General features: G+C 48.5%; 1 protein-coding gene across 1 annotated transcript in view; it reads left to right on the top strand.

Moving 5' to 3' along the window:
• Positions 1–19,378, top strand: part of LOC139372403 (CUB and sushi domain-containing protein 2-like) — a 773,740-nt gene that overhangs the window by 738,093 nt on the left and 16,269 nt on the right. The window contains exons 64-65 of the mRNA XM_071112112.1: positions 15,115–15,188; positions 18,928–19,039. Of these exons, the coding sequence (XP_070968213.1) occupies positions 15,115–15,188; positions 18,928–19,039 (186 nt within the window). The remainder of the gene's footprint in view (positions 1–15,114; positions 15,189–18,927; positions 19,040–19,378) is intronic.

Here is a 19,378-nt window from a genome sequence, read left to right as displayed (position 1 = left end):
TCAGACCAGGCTGTCAGAATTGGTCCAACTAACTCTCAGTAACCAACTCAGACCAGGCTGTCAGAATGGGTCCAACTAACTCTCAGTAACCAACTCAGACCAGGCACTAAAAATGGGTCCTATCGGTAACCAACTCAGACAAGGCGCTCAGAATGGGTCCAACTAACTCTCAGTAACCAACTCAGACCAGGCTGTCAGAATGGGTCCAACTAACTCTGAGTAACCAACTCAGACCAGGCTGTCAGAATTGGTCCAACTAACTCTCAGTAACCAACTCAGACCAGGCACTCAGGATGGGTCCAACTACCTCTCAGTAACCAACGCAGACCAGGCACTCAGAATGGTCCAACTAACTCTCAGTAACCAACTCAGACCAGGCACTCAGAATGGGTCCTATCAGTAACCAACTCAGACCAGGCACTAAAAATGGGTCCAACTAACTATCAGTAACCAACTCAGACCAGGCACTCAGAATGGGTCCTATCAGTAACCAACTCAGACCAGGCTGTCAGAATGGGCCCAACTAACTCTCAGTAACCAAATCAGACCAGGCTGTCAGAATGGGTCCAACTAACTCTCAGTAACCAACTCAGACCAGGCACTCAGAATGGGTCCTATCAGTAACCAACTCAGACCAGGCTGTCAGAATGGGTCCAACTAACTCTCAGTAACAAACTCAGACCAGGCTGTCAGAATGGGTCCAACTAACTCTCAGTAACCAACTCAGACCAGGCTGTCAGAATGGTTTCAACTAACTCTCAGTAACCAACTCAGACCAGGCACTCAGAATGGGTCCTATCAGTAACCAACTCAGACCAGGCTGTCAGAATGGGTCCAACTAACTCTCAGTAACAAACTCAGACCAGGCTGTCAGAATGGGTCCAACTAACTCTCAGTAAACAACTCAAACCAGGCACTCAGAATGGGTCCAACTAACTCTCAGTAACCAACTCAGACCAGGCACTCAGAATGGGTCCAACTAACTCTCAGTAACCAACTCAGACCAGGCACTCAGAATGGGTCCAACTAACTCTCAGTAACCAACTCAGACCAGGCTGTCAGAATGGGTCCTATCAGTAACCAACTCAGACAAGGCACTCAGGATGGGTCCAACTAACTCTCAGTAACCAACTCAGACCAGGCACTCAGAATGGGCCCAACTAACTCTCAGTAACCAAATCAGACCAGGCTGTCAGAATGGGTCCAACTAACTCTCAGTAACCAACTCAGACCAGGCACTCAGAATGGGTCCTATCAGTAACCAACTCAGACCAGGCACTCAGAATGGGTCCAACTAACTCTCAGTAACTAACTCAGACCAGGCTGTCAGAATGGGTCCAACTAACTCTCAGTAACTAACTCAGACCAGGCTGTCAGAATGTGTCCAACTAACTCTCAGTAACCAACTCAGACCAGGCACTCAGAATGGGTCCTATCAGTAACCAACTCAGACCAGGCACTCAGAATGGGTCCTACTAACTCTCAGTAACCAACTCAGGCCAGGCACTCAGGATGTGTCCAACTAGATCTCAGTAACCAACTGAGACCAGGCACTCAGAATGGGTCCAACTGACTCTCAGTAACCAACTCAGACCAGGCACTCAGAATGGGTCCAACTAACTCTCAGTAACTAACTCAGACCAGGCTGTCAGAATGTGTCCAACTAACTCTCAGTAACCAACTCAGACCAGGCTGTCAGAATGGGTCCTATCAGTAATCAACTCAGACCAGGCACTCAGAATGGGTCCTATCAGTAACCAACTCAGACCAGGCTCTCAGAATGGGTCCTATCAGTAACCAAGTCAGACCAGGCACTCAGAATGGGTCCTGTCAGTAACCAACTTAGACCAGGTACTCAGAATGGGTCCTATCAGTAACCAACTCAGACCAGGCATTCAGAATGGGTCCAACTAACTCTCAGTAACCAACTCAGACCAGGCACTCAGAATGGGTCCTATCAGTAACCAACTCAGACCAGGCACTCAGAATGGGTCCTATCAGTAACCAACTCAGACCAGGCATTCAGAATGGGTCCAACTAACTCTCAGTAACTAACTCAGACCAGGCACTCAGAATGGGTCCTATCAGTAACCAACTCAGACCAGGCACTCAGAATGGGTCCTATCAGTAACAAACTCAGACCAGGCACTAAGAATGGGTCCAACTAACTCTTAGTAACTAACTCAGACCAGGCTGTCAGAATGGGTCCAACTAACTCTCAGTAACCAACTCAGACCAGGCACTCAGGATGTGTCCAACTAACTCTCAGTAACCAACTCAGACCAGGCACTCAGAATGGGTCCAACTAACTCTCAGTAACCAACTCAGACCAGTCACTCAGAATGGGTCCTATCAGTAACCAACTCAGACCAGGCTCTCAGAATGGGTCCTATCAGTAACCAACTCAGACCAGGCACTCAGAATGGGTCCTATCAGTAACAAACTCAGACCAGGCACTAAGAATGGGTCCAACTAACTCTCAGTAACTAACTCAGACCAGGCTGTCAGAATGGGTCCAACTAACTCTCAGTAACAAACTCAGACCAGGCACTCAGGATGTGTCCAACTAACTCTCAGTAACCAACTCAGACCAGGCACTCAGAATGGGTCCTATCAGTAACAAACTCAGACCAGGCACTAAGAATGGGTCCAACTAACTCTCAGTAACTAACTCAGACCAGGTTGTCAGAATGGGTCCAACTAACTCTCAGTAACCAACTCAGACCAGGCACTCAGGATGTGTCCAACTAACTCTCAGTAACCAACTCAGACCATGCACTCAGAATGGGTCCAACTAACTCTCAGTAACTAACTCAGACCAGGCTGTCAGAATGGGTCCAACTAACTCTCAGTAACCAACTCAGACCAGGCTGTCAGAATGGGCCCAACTAACTCTCAGTAACCAAATCAGACCAGGCTGTCAGAATGGGTCCAACTAACTCTCAGTAACCAACTCAGACCAGGCACTCAGAATGGGTCCTATCAGTAACCAACTCAGACCAGGCTGTCAGAATGGGTCCAACTAACTCTCAGTAACCAACTCAGACCAGGCTGTCAGAATGGGTCCAACTAACTCTCAGTAACCAACTCAGACCAGGCTGTCAGAATGGTTTCAACTAACTCTCAGTAACCAACTCAGACCAGGCACTCAGAATGGGTCCAACTAACTCTCAGTAACCAACTCAGACCAGGCTGTCAGAATGGGTCCTATCAGTAACCAACTCAGACAAGGCACTCAGGATGGGTCCAACTAACTCTCAGTAACCAACTCAGACCAGGCACTCAGAATGGGCCCAACTAACTCTCAGTAACCAAATCAGACCAGGCTGTCAGAATGGGTCCAACTAACTCTCAGTAACCAACTCAGACCAGGCACTCAGAATGGGTCCTATCAGTAACCAACTCAGACCAGGCACTCAGAATGGGTCCAACTAACTCTCAGTAACTAACTCAGACCAGGCTGTCAGAATGGGTCCAACTAACTCTCAGTAACTAACTCAGACCAGGCTGTCAGAATGTGTCCAACTAACTCTCAGTAACCAACTCAGACCAGGCACTCAGAATGGGTCCTATCAGTAACCAACTCAGACCAGGCACTCAGAATGGGTCCTACTAACTCTCAGTAACCAACTCAGGCCAGGCACTCAGTATGTGTCCAACTAGATCTCAGTAACCAACTGAGACCAGGCACTCAGAATGGGTCCAACTGACTCTCAGTAACCAACTCAGACCAGGCACTCAGAATGGGTCCAACTAACTCTCAGTAACTAACTCAGACCAGGCTGTCAGAATGTGTCCAACTAACTCTCAGTAACCAACTCAGACCAGGCTGTCAGAATGGGTCCTATCAGTAATCAACTCAGACCAGGCACTCAGAATGGGTCCAACTAACTCTCAGTAACCAACTCAGACCAGGCACTCAGAATGGGTCCTATCAGTAACCAACTCAGACCAGGCTTTCAGAATGGGTCCTATCAGTAACCAAGTCAGACCAGGCACTCAGAATGGGTCCTGTCAGTAACCAACTTAGACCAGGTACTCATAATGGGTCCTATCAGTAACCAACTCAGACCAGGCATTCAGAATGGGTCCAACTAACTCTCAGTAACCAACTCAGACCAGGCACTCAGAATGGTTCCTATCAGTAACCAACTCAGACCAGGCACTCAGAATGGGTCCAACTAACTCTCAGTAACTAACTCAGACCAGGCACTCAGAATGGGTCCTATCAGTAACCAACTCAGACCAGGCACTCAGAATGGGTCCTATCAGTAACCAACTCAGACCAGGCATTCAGAATGGGTCCAACTAACTCTCAGTAACTAACTCAGACCAGGCACTCAGAATGGGTCCTATCAGTAACCAACTCAGACCAGGCACTCAGAATGGGTCCTATCAGTAACAAACTCAGACCAGGCACTAAGAATGGGTCCAACTAACTCTCAGTAACTAACTCAGACCAGGCTGTCAGAATGGGTCCAACTAACTCTCAGTAACCAACTCAGACCAGGCACTCAGGATGTGTCCAACTAACTCTCAGTAACCAACTCAGACCAGGCACTCAGAATGGGTCCAACTAACTCTCAGTAACCAACTCAGACCAGTCACTCAGAATGGGTCCTATCAGTAACCAACTCAGACCAGGCTCTCAGAATGGGTCCTATCAGTAACCAACTCAGACCAGGCACTCAGAATGGGTCCTATCAGTAACAAACTCAGACCAGGCACTCAGAATGGGTCCAACTAACTCTCAGTAACTAACTCAGACCAGGCTGTCAGAATGGGTCCAACTAACTCTCAGTAACAAACTCAGACCAGGCACTCAGGATGTGTCCAACTAACTCTCAGTAACCAACTCAGACAAGGCACTCAGAATGGGTCCTATCAGTAACAAACTCAGACCAGGCACTAAGAATGGGTCCAACTAACTCTCAGTAACTAACTCAGACCAGGCTGTCAGAATGGGTCCAACTAACTCTCAGTAACCAACTCAGACCAGGCACTCAGGATGTGTCCAACTAACTCTCAGTAACCAACTCAGACCATGCACTCAGAATGGGTCCAACTAACTCTCAGTAACTAACTCAGACCAGGCTGTCAGAGTGGGTCCAACTAACTCTCAGTAACCAACTCAGACCAGGCACTCAGGATGTGTCCAACTAACTCTCAGTAACCAACTCAGACCAGGCACTCAGGATGTGTCCAACTAACTCTCAGTAACCAACTCAGACCAGGCACTCAGAATGGGTCCTATCAGTAACAAACTCAGACCAGGCACTAAGAATGGGTCCAACTAACTCTCAGTAACTAACTCAGACCAGGCTGTCAGAATGGGTCCAACTAACTCTCAGTAACCAACTCAGACCAGGCACTCAGAATGGGTCCAACTAACTCTCAGTAACAAACTCAGACCAGGCACTAAGAATGGGTCCAACTGACTCTCAGTAACTAACTCAGACCAGGCTGTCAGAATGGGTCCAACTAACTCTCAGTAACCAACTCAGACCAGGCTGTCAGAATGGGCCCAACTAACTCTCAGTAACCAAATCAGACCAGGCTGTCAGAATGGGTCCAACTAACTCTCAGTAACCAACTCAGACCAGGCACTCAGAATGGGTCCTATCAGTAACCAACTCAGACCAGGCTGTCTCAATGGGTCCAACTAACTCTCAGTAACCAACTCAGACCAGGCTGTCAGAATGGGTCCAACTAACTCTCAGTAACCAACTCAGACCAGGCTGTCAGAATGGTTTCAACTAACTCTCAGTAACCAACTCAGACCAGGCACTCAGAATGGGTCCAACTAACTCTCAGTAACCAACTCAGACCAGGCACTCAGAATGGGTCCTATCAGTAACCAACTCAGACCAGGCACTAAAAATGGGTCCTATCGGTAACCAACTCAGACCAGGCACTAAAAATGGGTCCAATCAGTAACCAACTCAGACCAGGCACTCAGAATGGGTTGAACTAACTCTCAGTAACCAACTCAGACCAGGCTGTCAGAATGGGTCCAACTAACTCTCAGTAACCAACTCAGACCAGGCTGTCAGAATGGGTCCAACTAACTCTCAGTAAACAACTCAAACCAGGCACTCAGAATGTGTCCAACTAACTCTCAGTAACCAACTCAGACCAGGCACTCAGAATGGGTCCTATCAGTAACCAACTCAGACCAGGCACTCAGAATGGGTCCTGTCAGTAACCAACTCAGACCAGGCACTCAGAATGGGTCCAACTACCTCTCAGTAACTAACTCAGACCAGGCTGTCAGAATGGGTCCAACTAACTCTCAGTAACCAACTCAGACCAGGCACTCAGGATGTGTCCAACTAGATCTCAGTAACCAACTGAGACCAGGCACTCAGAATGGGTCCAACTGACTCTCAGTAACCAACTCAGACCAGGCACTCAGATTGGGTCCAACTAACTCTCAGTAACCAACTCAGACCAGGCACTCAGAATGGGTCCTATCAGTAACCAACTCAGACCAGGCACTCAGAATGGGTCCTATCAGTAACAAACTCAGACCAGGCACTAAGAATGGGTCCAACTAACTCTCAGTAACTAACTCAGACCAGGCTGTCAGAATGGGTCCAACTAACTCTCAGTAACCAACTCAGACCAGGCACTCAGGATGTGTCCAACTAACTCTCAGTAACCAACTCAGACCATGCACTCAGAATGGGTCCAACTAACTCTCAGTAACTAACTCAGACCAGGCTGTCGAATGTGTACAACTAACTCTCAGTAACCAACTCAGACCAGGCACTCAGAATGGGTCCTATCAGTAACCAACTCAGACCAGGCACTCAGAATGGGTCCTATCAGTAACAAACTCAGACCAGGCACTAAGAATGGGTCCAACTAACTCTCAGTAACCAACTCAGACCAGGCACTCAGAATGGGTCCTATCAGTAACAAACTCAGACCAGGCACTAAGAATGGGTCCAACTAACTCTCAGTAACCAACTCAGACCAGGCACTCAGAATGGGTCCTATCAGTAACCAACTCAGACCAGGCTCTCAGAATGGGTCCTATCAGTAACCAACTCAGACCAGGCACTCAGAATGGGTCCAACTAACTCTCAGTAACCAACTCAGACCAGGCACTCAGAATGGGTCCTATCAGTAACCAACTCAGACCAGGCACTCAGAATGGGTCCAACTAACTCGCAGTAACTAACTCAGACCAGGCTGTCAGAATGGGTCCAACTAACTCTCAGTAACCAACTCAGACCAGGCCCTCAGGATGTGTCCAACTAGATCTCAGTAACCAACTGAGACCAGGCACTCAGAATGGGTCCAACTGACTCTCAGTAACCAACTCAGACCAGGCACTCAGAATGGGTCCTATCAGTAACCAACTCAGACCAGGCACTCAGAATGGGTCCAACTAACTCTCAGTAACTAACTCAGACCAGGCTGTCAGAATGGGTCAAACTAACTCTCAGTAAACAACTCAGACCAGGCACTCAGGATGTGTCCAACTAACTCTCAGTAACCAACTCAGACCAGGCACTCAGAATGGGTCCTACTACATCTCAGTAACCAACTCAGACCAGGCACTCAGAATGTGTCCAACTAACTCTCAGTAACCAACTCAGACCAGGCACTCAGAATGGGTCCTATCAGTAACCAACTCAGACCAGGCACTCAGAATGGGTCCAACTAACTCTCAGTAAACAACTCAGACCAGGCACTCAGGATGTGTCCAACTAACTCTCAGTAACTAACTCAGACCAGGCTGTCAGAATGGGTCCAACTAACTCTCAGTAAACAACTCAGACCAGGCACTCAGGATGTGTCCAACTAACTCTCAGTAACCAACTCAGACCAGGCACTCAGAATGGGTCCAACTAACTCTCAGTAACTAACTCAGACCAGGCACTCAGAATGGGTCCTATCAGTAACCAACTCAGACCAGGCACTAAGAATGGGTCCTACTAGATCTCAGTAACCAACTGAGACCAGGCACTCAGAATGTGTCCAACTGACTCTCAGTAACCAACTCAGACCAGGCACTCAGAATGGGTCCAACTAACTCTCAGTAACCAACTCAGACCAGGCACTCAGAATGGGTCCTATCAGTAACCAACTCAGACCAGGCTCTCAGAATGGGTCCTATCAGTAACCAACTCAGACCAGGCACTCAGAATGGGTCCTGTCAGTAACCAACTTAGACCAGGTACTCAGAATGGGTCCTACTAGATCTCAGTAACCAACTCAGACCAGGCACTCAGAATGGGTCCAACTAACTCTCAGTAACCAACTCAGACCAGGCACTCAGAATGGGTCCTACTAGATCTCAGTAACCAACTCAGACCAGGCTCTCAGAATGGGTCCTATCAGTAACCAACTCAGACCAGGCACTCAGAATGGGTCCTGTCAGTAACCAACTTAGACCAGGTACTCAGAATGGGTCCTACTAGATCTCAGTAACCAACTCAGACCAGGCACTCAGAATGTGTCCAACTAACTCTCAGTAACCAACTCAGACCAGGCACTCAGAATGGGTCCTACTAGATCTCAGTAACCAACTCAGACCAGGCACTCAGAATGGGTCCAACTAACTCTCAGTAACCAACTCAGACCAGGCACTCAGAATGGGTCCTACTAGATCTCAGTAACCAACTCAGACGAGGTACTCAGAATGGGTCCTACTAGATCTCAGTAACCAACTCAGACCAGGCACTCAGAATGGGTCCTACTAGATCTCAGTAACCAACTCAGACCAGGCATTCAGAATGGGTCCTAATAGATCTCAGTAACCAACTCAGACCAGGCACTCAGAATGGGTCCTACTAGATCTCAGTAACCAACTCAGACCAGGTACTCAGAATGGGTCCTACTAGATCTCAGTAACCAACTCAGACCAGGCATTCAGAATGGGTCCTACTAGATCTCAGTAACCAACTCAGACCAGGCACTCAGAATGGGTCCTACTAGATCTCAGTAACCAACTCAGACCAGGCACTCAGAATGGGTCCTACTAGATCTCAGTAACCAACTCAGACCAGGCACTCAGAATGGGTCCTACTAGATCTCAGTAACCAACTCAGACCAGGCACTCAGAATGGGTCCTACTAGATCTCAGTAACCAACTCAGACCAGGCACTCAGAATGGGTCCTACTAGATCTCAGTAACCAACTCAGACCAGGTACTCAGAATGGGTTCTACTAGATCTCAGTAACCAACTCAGACCATGCACTCAGAATGGGTCCTACTAGATCTCAGTAACCAACTCAGACCAGGCACTCAGGATGTGTCCAACGAACTCTCAGTAACCAACTCAGACCAGGCACTCAGAATGGGTCCAACTAACTCTCAGTAACTAACTCAGACCAGGCTGTCGAATGTGTACAACTAACTCTCAGTAACCAACTCAGACCAGGCACTCAGAATTGGTCCTATCAGTAACCAACTCAGACCAGGCACAAAGAATGGGTCCTACTAGATCTCAGTAACCAACTCAGACCAGGCACTCAGAATGGGTCCAACTAACTCTCAGTAACTAACTCAGACCAGGCACTCAGAATGGGTCCTATCAGTAACCAACTCAGACCAGGCACTAAGAATGGGTCCTACTAGATCTCAGTAACCAACTGAGACCAGGCACTCAGAATGTGTCCAACTGACTCTCAGTAACCAACTCAGACCAGGCACTCAGAATGGGTCCAACTAACTCTCAGTAACCAACTCAGACCAGGCACTCAGAATGGGTCCTATCAGTAACCAACTCAGACCAGGCTCTCAGAATGGGTCCTATCAGTAACCAACTCAGACCAGGCACTCAGAATGGGTCCTGTCAGTAACCAACTTAGACCAGGTACTCAGAATGGGTCCTACTAGATCTCAGTAACCAACTCAGACCAGGCACTCAGAATGGGTCCAACTAACTCTCAGTAACCAACTCAGACCAGGCACTCAGAATGGGTCCTACTAGATCTCAGTAACCAACTCAGACCAGGCTCTCAGAATGGGTCCTATCAGTAACCAACTCAGACCAGGCACTCAGAATGGGTCCTGTCAGTAACCAACTTAGACCAGGTACTCAGAATGGGTCCTACTAGATCTCAGTAACCAACTCAGACCAGGCACTCAGAATGTGTCCAACTAACTCTCAGTAACCAACTCAGACCAGGCACTCAGAATGGGTCCTACTAGATCTCAGTAACCAACTCAGACCAGGCACTCAGAATGGGTCCAACTAACTCTCAGTAACCAACTCAGACCAGGCACTCAGAATGGGTCCTACTAGATCTCAGTAACCAACTCAGACGAGGTACTCAGAATGGGTCCTACTAGATCTCAGTAACCAACTCAGACCAGGCACTCAGAATGGGTCCTACTAGATCTCAGTAACCAACTCAGACCAGGCATTCAGAATGGGTCCTAATAGATCTCAGTAACCAACTCAGACCAGGCACTCAGAATGGGTCCTACTAGATCTCAGTAACCAACTCAGACCAGGTACTCAGAATGGGTCCTACTAGATCTCAGTAACCAACTCAGACCAGGCATTCAGAATGGGTCCTACTAGATCTCAGTAACCAACTCAGACCAGGCACTCAGAATGGGTCCTACTAGATCTCAGTAACCAACTCAGACCAGGCACTCAGAATGGGTCCTACTAGATCTCAGTAACCAACTCAGACCAGGCACTCAGAATGGGTCCTACTAGATCTCAGTAACCAACTCAGACCAGGCACTCAGAATGGGTCCTACTAGATCTCAGTAACCAACTCAGACCAGGCACTCAGAATGGGTCCTACTAGATCTCAGTAACCAACTCAGACCAGGTACTCAGAATGGGTTCTACTAGATCTCAGTAACCAACTCAGACCATGCACTCAGAATGGGTCCTACTAGATCTCAGTAACCAACTCAGACCAGGCACTCAGGATGTGTCCAACGAACTCTCAGTAACCAACTCAGACCAGGCACTCAGAATGGGTCCAACTAACTCTCAGTAACTAACTCAGACCAGGCTGTCGAATGTGTACAACTAACTCTCAGTAACCAACTCAGACCAGGCACTCAGAATTGGTCCTATCAGTAACCAACTCAGACCAGGCACAAAGAATGGGTCCTACTAGATCTCAGTAACCAACTGAGACCAGGCACTCAGAACGGGTCCAACTGACTCTCAGTAACCAACTCAGACCAGGCACTCAGAATGGGTCCTAATAGATCTCAGTAACCAACTCAGACCAGGCACTCAGAATGGGTCCTACTAGATCTCAGTAACCAACTCAGACCAGGTACTCAGAATGGGTCCTACTAGATCTCAGTAACCAACTCAGACCAGGCATTCAGAATGGGTTCTACTAGATCTCAGTAACCAACTCAGACCAGGCACTCAGAATGGGTCCTACTAGATCTCAGTAACCAACTCAGACCAGGCACTCAGAATGGGTCCTACTAGATCTCAGTAACCAACTCAGACCAGGCACTCAGAATGGGTCCTACTAGATCTCAGTAACCAACTCAGACCAGGCACTCAGAATGGGTCCTACTAGATCTCAGTAACCAACTCAGACCAGGCACTCAGAATGGGTCCTACTAGATCTCAGTAACCAACTCAGACCAGGTACTCAGAATGGGTCCTACTAGATCTCAGTAACCAACTCAGACCATGCACTCAGAATGGGTCCTACTAGATCTCAGTAACCAACTCAGACCAGGCACTCAGGATGTGTCCAACTAACTCTCAGTAACCAACTCAGACCAGGCACTCAGAATGGGTCCAACTAACTCTCAGTAACTAACTCAGACCAGGCTGTCGAATGTGTACAACTAACTCTCAGTATCCAACTCTGACCAGTCACTCAGAATGGGTCCTATCAGTAACCAACTCAGACCAGGCACTCAGAATGGGTCCTATCAGTAACAAACTCAGACCAGGCACTAAGAATGGGTCCAACTAACTCTCAGTAACCAACTCAGACCAGGCACTCAGAATGGGTCCTATCAGTAACCAACTCAGACCAGGCTCTCAGAATGGGTCCTATCAGTAATCAAGTCAGACCAGGCACTCAGAATGGGTCCAACTAACTCTCAGTAACCAACTCAGACCAGGCACTCAGAATGGGTCCTATCAGTAACCAACTCAGACCAGGCACTCAGAATGGGTCCTATCAGTAACCAACTCAGACCAGGCTCTCAGAATGGGTCCTATCAGTAATCAAGTCAGACCAGGCACTCAGAATGGGTCCAACTAACTCTCAGTAACCAACTCAGACCAGGCACTCAGAATGGGTCCTATCAGTAACCAACTCAGACCAGGCTCTCAGAATGGGTCCTATCAGTAATCAAGTCAGACCAGGCACTCAGGATGGGTCCAACTAACTCTCAGTAACCAACTCAGACCAGGCACTCAGAATGGGTCCAACTAGATCTCAGTAACCAACTCAGACCAGGCACTCAGAATGGGTCCTACTAGATCTCAGTAACCAACTCAGACCAGGCACTCAGAATGGGTCCTAATAGATCTCAGTAACCAACTCAGACCAGGCACTCAGAATGGGTCCTACTAGATCTCAGTAACCAACTCAGACCAGGTACTCAGAATGGGTCCTACTAGATCTCAGTAACCAACTCAGACCAGCCATTCAGAATGGGTCCTACTAGATCTCAGTAACCAACTCAGACCAGGCACTCGGAATGGGTCCTACTAGATCTCAGTAACCAACTCAGACCAGGCACTCAGGATGTGTCCAACGAACTCTCAGTAACCAACTCAGACCAGGCACTCAGAATGGGTCCAACTAACTCTCAGTAACTAACTCAGACCAGGCTGTCGAATGTGTACAACTAACTCTCAGTAACCAACTCAGACCAGGCACTCAGAATTGGTCCTATCAGTAACCAACTCAGACCAGGCACAAAGAATGGGTCCTACTAGATCTCAGTAACCAACTGAGACCAGGCACTCAGAACGGGTCCAACTGACTCTCAGTAACCAACTCAGACCAGGCACTCAGAATGGGTCCTAATAGATCTCAGTAACCAACTCAGACCAGGCACTCAGAATGGGTCCTACTAGATCTCAGTAACCAACTCAGACCAGGTACTCAGAATGGGTCCTACTAGATCTCAGTAACCAACTCAGACCAGGCATTCAGAATGGGTTCTACTAGATCTCAGTAACCAACTCAGACCAGGCACTCAGAATGGGTCCTACTAGATCTCAGTAACCAACTCAGACCAGGCACTCAGAATGGGTCCTACTAGATCTCAGTAACCAACTCAGACCAGGCACTCAGAATGGGTCCTACTAGATCTCAGTAACCAACTCAGACCAGGCACTCAGAATGGGTCCTACTAGATCTCAGTAACCAACTCAGACCAGGCACTCAGAATGGGTCCTACTAGATCTCAGTAACCAACTCAGACCAGGTACTCAGAATGGGTCCTACTAGATCTCAGTAACCAACTCAGACCATGCACTCAGAATGGGTCCTACTAGATCTCAGTAACCAACTCAGACCAGGCACTCAGGATGTGTCCAACTAACTCTCAGTAACCAACTCAGACCAGGCACTCAGAATGGGTCCAACTAACTCTCAGTAACTAACTCAGACCAGGCTGTCGAATGTGTACAACTAACTCTCAGTATCCAACTCTGACCAGTCACTCAGAATGGGTCCTATCAGTAACCAACTCAGACCAGGCACTCAGAATGGGTCCTATCAGTAACAAACTCAGACCAGGCACTAAGAATGGGTCCAACTAACTCTCAGTAACCAACTCAGACCAGTCACTCAGAATGGGTCCTATCAGTAACCAACTCAGACCAGGCTCTCAGAATGGGTCCTATCAGTAATCAAGTCAGATCAGGCACTCAGAATGGGTCCAACTAACTCTCAGTAACCAACTCAGACCAGGCACTCAGAATGGGTCCTATCAGTAACCAACTCAGACCAGGCACTCAGAATGGGTCCTATCAGTAACCAACTCAGACCAGGCTCTCAGAATGGGTCCTATCAGTAATCAAGTCAGACCAGGCACTCAGAATGGGTCCAACTAACTCTCAGTAACCAACTCAGACCAGGCACTCAGAATGGGTCCTATCAGTAACCAACTCAGACCAGGCTCTCAGAATGGGTCCTATCAGTAATCAAGTCAGACCAGGCACTCAGGATGGGTCCAACTAACTCTCAGTAACCAACTCAGACCAGGCACTCAGAATGGGTCCAACTAGATCTCAGTAACCAACTCAGACCAGGCACTCAGAATGGGTCCTACTAGATCTCAGTAACCAACTCAGACCAGGCACTCAGAATGGGTCCTAATAGATCTCAGTAACCAACTCAGACCAGGCACTCAGAATGGGTCCTACTAGATCTCAGTAACCAACTCAGACCAGGTACTCAGAATGGGTCCTACTAGATCTCAGTAACCAACTCAGACCAGGCATTCAGAATGGGTCCTACTAGATCTCAGTAACCAACTCAGACCAGGCACTCGGAATGGGTCCTACTAGATCTCAGTAACCAACTCAGACCAGGCACTCAGAATGGGTCCTACTAGATCTCAGTAACCAACTCAGACCAGGCACTCAGAATGGGTCCTACTAGATCTCAGTAACCAACTCAGACCAGGCACTCAGAATGGGTCCTACTAGATCTCAGTAACCAACTCAGACCAGGTACTCAGAATGGGTCCTACTAGATCTCAGTAACCAACTCAGACCATGCACTCAGAATGGGTCCTACTAGATCTCAGTAACCAACTCAGACCAGGCACTCAGAATGGGTCCTACTAGATCTCAGTAACCAACTCAGACAAGGCACTCAGAATGGGTCCTACTAGATCTCAGTAACCAACTCAGACCAGGCACTCAGAATGGGTCCTACTAGATCTCAGTAACCAACTCAGACCAGGCACTCAGAATGGGTCCTACTAGATCTCAGTAACCAACTCAGACCAGGCACTCAGAATGGGTCCTACTAGATCTCAGTAACCAACTCAGACCAAGCACTAAGCCATCCCATACCAGAACAATGTATTTTAGAGTGTTTTCGGTTCCAGCATTATGAAGCGTTTACATGATACCACTAATTGTAAGTAGTCATTTCTATAGTTTTATTATTACGTGTCTGTTTCAGATCCCAGTCACACCACCTGCGGAGATCCTGGAACCCCCTTGTTTGGAAACCAGAACAACACCCAAGGCTACCAGGTTACAATACTGTGGGGATGTGGGACAGCATGTTACCAGGTTACAATACTGTGGGGATGTGGTACAGCATGCTACCAGGTTACAATACTGTGGGGATGTTTGACAGCATGCTACCAGGTTACAATACTGTGGGGATGTGGGACAGCATGCTACCAGGTTACAATACTGTGGGGAAGTGGGACAGCATGCTACCAGGTTACAATACTGTGGGGATGTGGGACAGCATGTTACCAGGTTACAATACTGTGGGGATGTGGGACAGCATGCTACCAGGTTACAATACTGTGGGGATGTGGGACAGCATGTTACCAGGTTACAATACTGTGGGGATGTGGGACAGCATGCTACCAGGTTACAATACTGTGGGGATGTGGGACAGCATGTTAACAGGTTACAATACTGTGGGGATGTGGGACAGCATGCTACCAGGTTACAATACTGTGGGGATGTGGGACAGCATGCTACCAGGTTACAATACTGTGGGGATGTGGGACAGCATGTTACCAGGTTACAATACTGTGGGGATGTGGGACAGCATGCTACCAGGTTACAATACTGTGGGGATGTGGGACAGCATGTTACCAGGTTACAATACTGTGGGGATGTGGGACAGCATGCTACCAGGTTACAATACTGTGGGGATGTGGGACAGCATGCTACCAGGTTACAATACTGTGGGCATGTGGGACAGCATGCTACCAGGTTACAATACTGTGGGGATGTGGGACAGCATGCTACCAGGTTACAATACTGTGGGGATGTGGGACAGCATGCTACCAGGTTACAATACTGTGGGGATGTGGGACAGCATGTTACCAGGTTACAATATTGTGGGGATGTGGGACAGCATGCTACCAGGTTACAATACTGTGGGGATGTGGGACAGCATGTTACCAGGTTACAATACTGTGGGGATGTGGGACAGCATGCTACCAGGTTACAATACTGTGGGGATGTGGGACAGCATGTTACCAGGTTACAATACTGTGGTGATGTGGGACAGCATGCTACCAGGTTACAATACTGTGGGGATGTGGGACAGCATGCTACCAGGTTACAATACTGTGGGGATGTGGGACAGCATGCTACCAGGTTACAATACTGTGGGGATGTGGGACAGCATGCTACCAGGTTACAATACTGTGGGGATGTGGGACAGCATGCTACCAGGTTACAATACTGTGGGGATGTGGGACAGCATGTTACCAGGTTACAATACTGTGGGGATGTGGGACAGCATGCTACCAGGTTACAATACTGTGGAGATGTGGGACAGCATGCTACCAGGTTACAATACTGTGGGGATGTGGGACAGCATGCTACCAGGTTACAATACTGTGGGGATGTGGGACAGCATGCTACCAGGTTACAATACTGTGGGGATGTGGGACAGCATGTTACCAGGTTACAATACTGTGGGGATGTGGGACAGCATGTTACCAGGTTACAATACTGTGGGGATGTGGGACAGCATGCTACCAGGTTACAATACTGTGGGGATGTGGGACAGCATGCTACCAGGTTACAATACTGTGGGGATGTGGGGCAGCATGTTACCAGGTTACAATACTGTGGGGATGTGGGACAGCATGCTACCAGGTTACAATAGTGTGGGGATGTGGGACAGGTTACAATACTGTGGGGATGTGGGACAGGTTACAATACTGTGGGGATGTGGGACAGGTTAAAATACTGTGGGGATGTGGGACAGGTTACAATACTGTGGGGATGTTTGACAGGTTACAATACTGTGGGGATGTGGGACAGCATGCTACCAGGTTACAATATGGTGTGTGTGTGTCTGTCTCTAACCCTGAGGTGTGTATCTGTCTCTATCCCTGAGGTGTGTGTCTGTCTCTAACCCTGAGGTGTGTGTCTGTCTCTAACCCGGGGGTGTGTGTCTGTCTCTATCCCGGAGGTGTGTGTCTGTCTCTACCCTGAGGTGTGTGTCTGTCTCTAACCCTGAGGTGTGTGTCTGTCTCTAACCCTGAGGTGTGTGTCTGTCTCTAACCCTGAGGTGTGTGTCTGTCTCTAACCCGGAGGTGTGTGTCTGTCTCTAACCCTGAGGTGTGTGTCTGTCTCTAACCCTGAGGTGTGTATCTGTCCCTGAGGTGTGTATCTGTCTCTAACCCTGAGGTGTGTGTCTGTCCCTGAGGTGTGTGTCTGTCTCTAACCCTGAGGTGTGTGTCTGTCTCTAACCCTGAGGTGTGTATCTGTCTCTAACCCTGAGGTGTTTGTCTGTCTCTAACCCGGAGGTGTGTGTCTGTCTCTAACCCGGAGTTGTGTGTCTGTCTCTAACCCTGAGGTGTGTGTCTGTCCCTGAGGTGTGTGTCTGTCTCTAACCCTGAGGTGTGTGTCTGTCTCTAACCCTGAGGTGTGTGTCTGTCTCTAACCCTGAGGTGTGTATCTGTCCCTGAGGTGTGTATCTGTCTCTGAGGTGTGTATCTGTTTCTAACCCTGAGGTGTGTATCTGTCCCTGAGGTGTGTGTCTGTCTCTAACCCTGAGGTGTGTATCTGTCTCTAACCCTGAGGTGTGTGTCTGTCTCTAACCCTGAGGTGTGTGTCTGTCTCTAACCCTGAGGTGTGTATCTGTATCTGAGGTGTGTGTCTGTCTCTAACCCTGAGGTGTGTGTCTGTCTCTAACCCTGAGGTGTGTATCTGTCCCTGAGGTGTGTGTCTGTCTCTAACCCTGAGGTGTGTATCTGTCTCTGGGGTGTGTATCTGTCTCCAACCCTGAGGTGTGTGTCTGTCTCTAACCCTGAGGTGTGTGTCTGTCTCTAACCCTGAGGTGTGGGTCTGTCTCTAACCCTGAGGTGTGTGTCTGTCTCTAACCCTGAGGTGTGTGTCTGTCTCTAACCCTGAGGTGTGTGTCTGTCTCTAACCCTGAGGTGTGTATCTGTCTCTGAGGTGTGTGTCTGTCTCTACCCTGAGGTGTGTATCTGTCTCTGAGGTGTGTGTCTGTCTCTAACCCTGAGGTGTGTATCTGTCTCTGAGGTGTGTGTCTGTCTCTAACCCTGAGGTGTGTGTCTGTCTCTAACCCTGAGGTGTGTATCTGTCTCTAACCCTGAGGTGTGTGTCTGTCTCTAACCCTGAGGTGTGTCTGTCTCTAACCCTGAGGTGTGTATCTGTCTCTGAGGTGTGTGTCTGTCTCTACCCTGAGGTGTGTATCTGTCTCTGAGGTGTGTGTCTGTCTCTAACCCTGAGGTGTGTGTCTGTCTCTAACCCTGAGGTGTGTATCTGTCTCTAACCCTGAGGTGTGTGTCTGTCTCTAACCCTGAGGTGTGTGTCTGTCTCTAACCCTGAGGTGTGTATCTGTCTCTGAGGTGTGTGTCTGTCTCTACCCTGAGGTGTGTATCTGTCTCTGAGGTGTGTGTCTGTCTCTAACCCTGAGGTGTGTATCTGTCTCTGAGGTGTGTGTCTGTCTCTAACCCTGAGGTGTGTGTCTGTCTCTAACCCTGAGGTGTGTATCTGTCTCTAACCCTGAGGTGTGTGTCTGTCTCTAACCCTGAGGTGTGTCTGTCTCTAACCCTGAGGTGTGTATCTGTCTCTGAGGTGTGTGTCTGTCTCTACCCTGAGGTGTGTATCTGTCTCTGAGGTGTGTGTCTGTCTCTAACCCTGAGGTGTGTGTCTGTCTCTAACCCTGAGGTGTGTATCTGTCTCTAACCCTGAGGTGTGTGTCTGTCTCTAACCCTGAGGTGTGTGTCTGTCTCTAACCCTGAGGTGTGTCTCCACCCTACAGATCAGCAGTACAGTATTGTTCAGCTGTAGGAAGGGCTACCTGCTACAAGGCTCCACAACACGTACCTGTCTACCCAACCTGACCTGGAATGGCTTCCAACCAGAGTGTATAGGTACGTATACACACACACACCTGTCTACCCAACCTGACATGGAGTGTATAGGTAAGTATACACACACACACCTGTCTACCCAACCTGATATGGAGTGTATAGGTAAGTATACACACACACACCTGTCTACCCAACCTGACATGGAGTGTATAGGTAAGTATACACACACACACCTGTCTACCCAACCTGACATGGAGTGTATAGGTAAGTATACACACACACACCTGTCTACCCAACCTCACCTGGAGTGTTTAGGTAAGTATACACACACACACCTGTCTACCCAACCTCACCTGGAGTGTTTAGGTAAGTATACACACACACCTGTCTACCCAACCT

The sequence above is a fragment of the Oncorhynchus clarkii genome, chromosome 18 (assembly GCF_045791955.1).
Source record: "Oncorhynchus clarkii lewisi isolate Uvic-CL-2024 chromosome 18, UVic_Ocla_1.0, whole genome shotgun sequence".
NCBI classification, from domain to species: Eukaryota; Metazoa; Chordata; class Actinopteri; order Salmoniformes; family Salmonidae; genus Oncorhynchus; species Oncorhynchus clarkii.
Note: the sequence above shows the minus strand (reverse complement) of the source record. Positions and strands in the feature narration are given on the sequence as shown.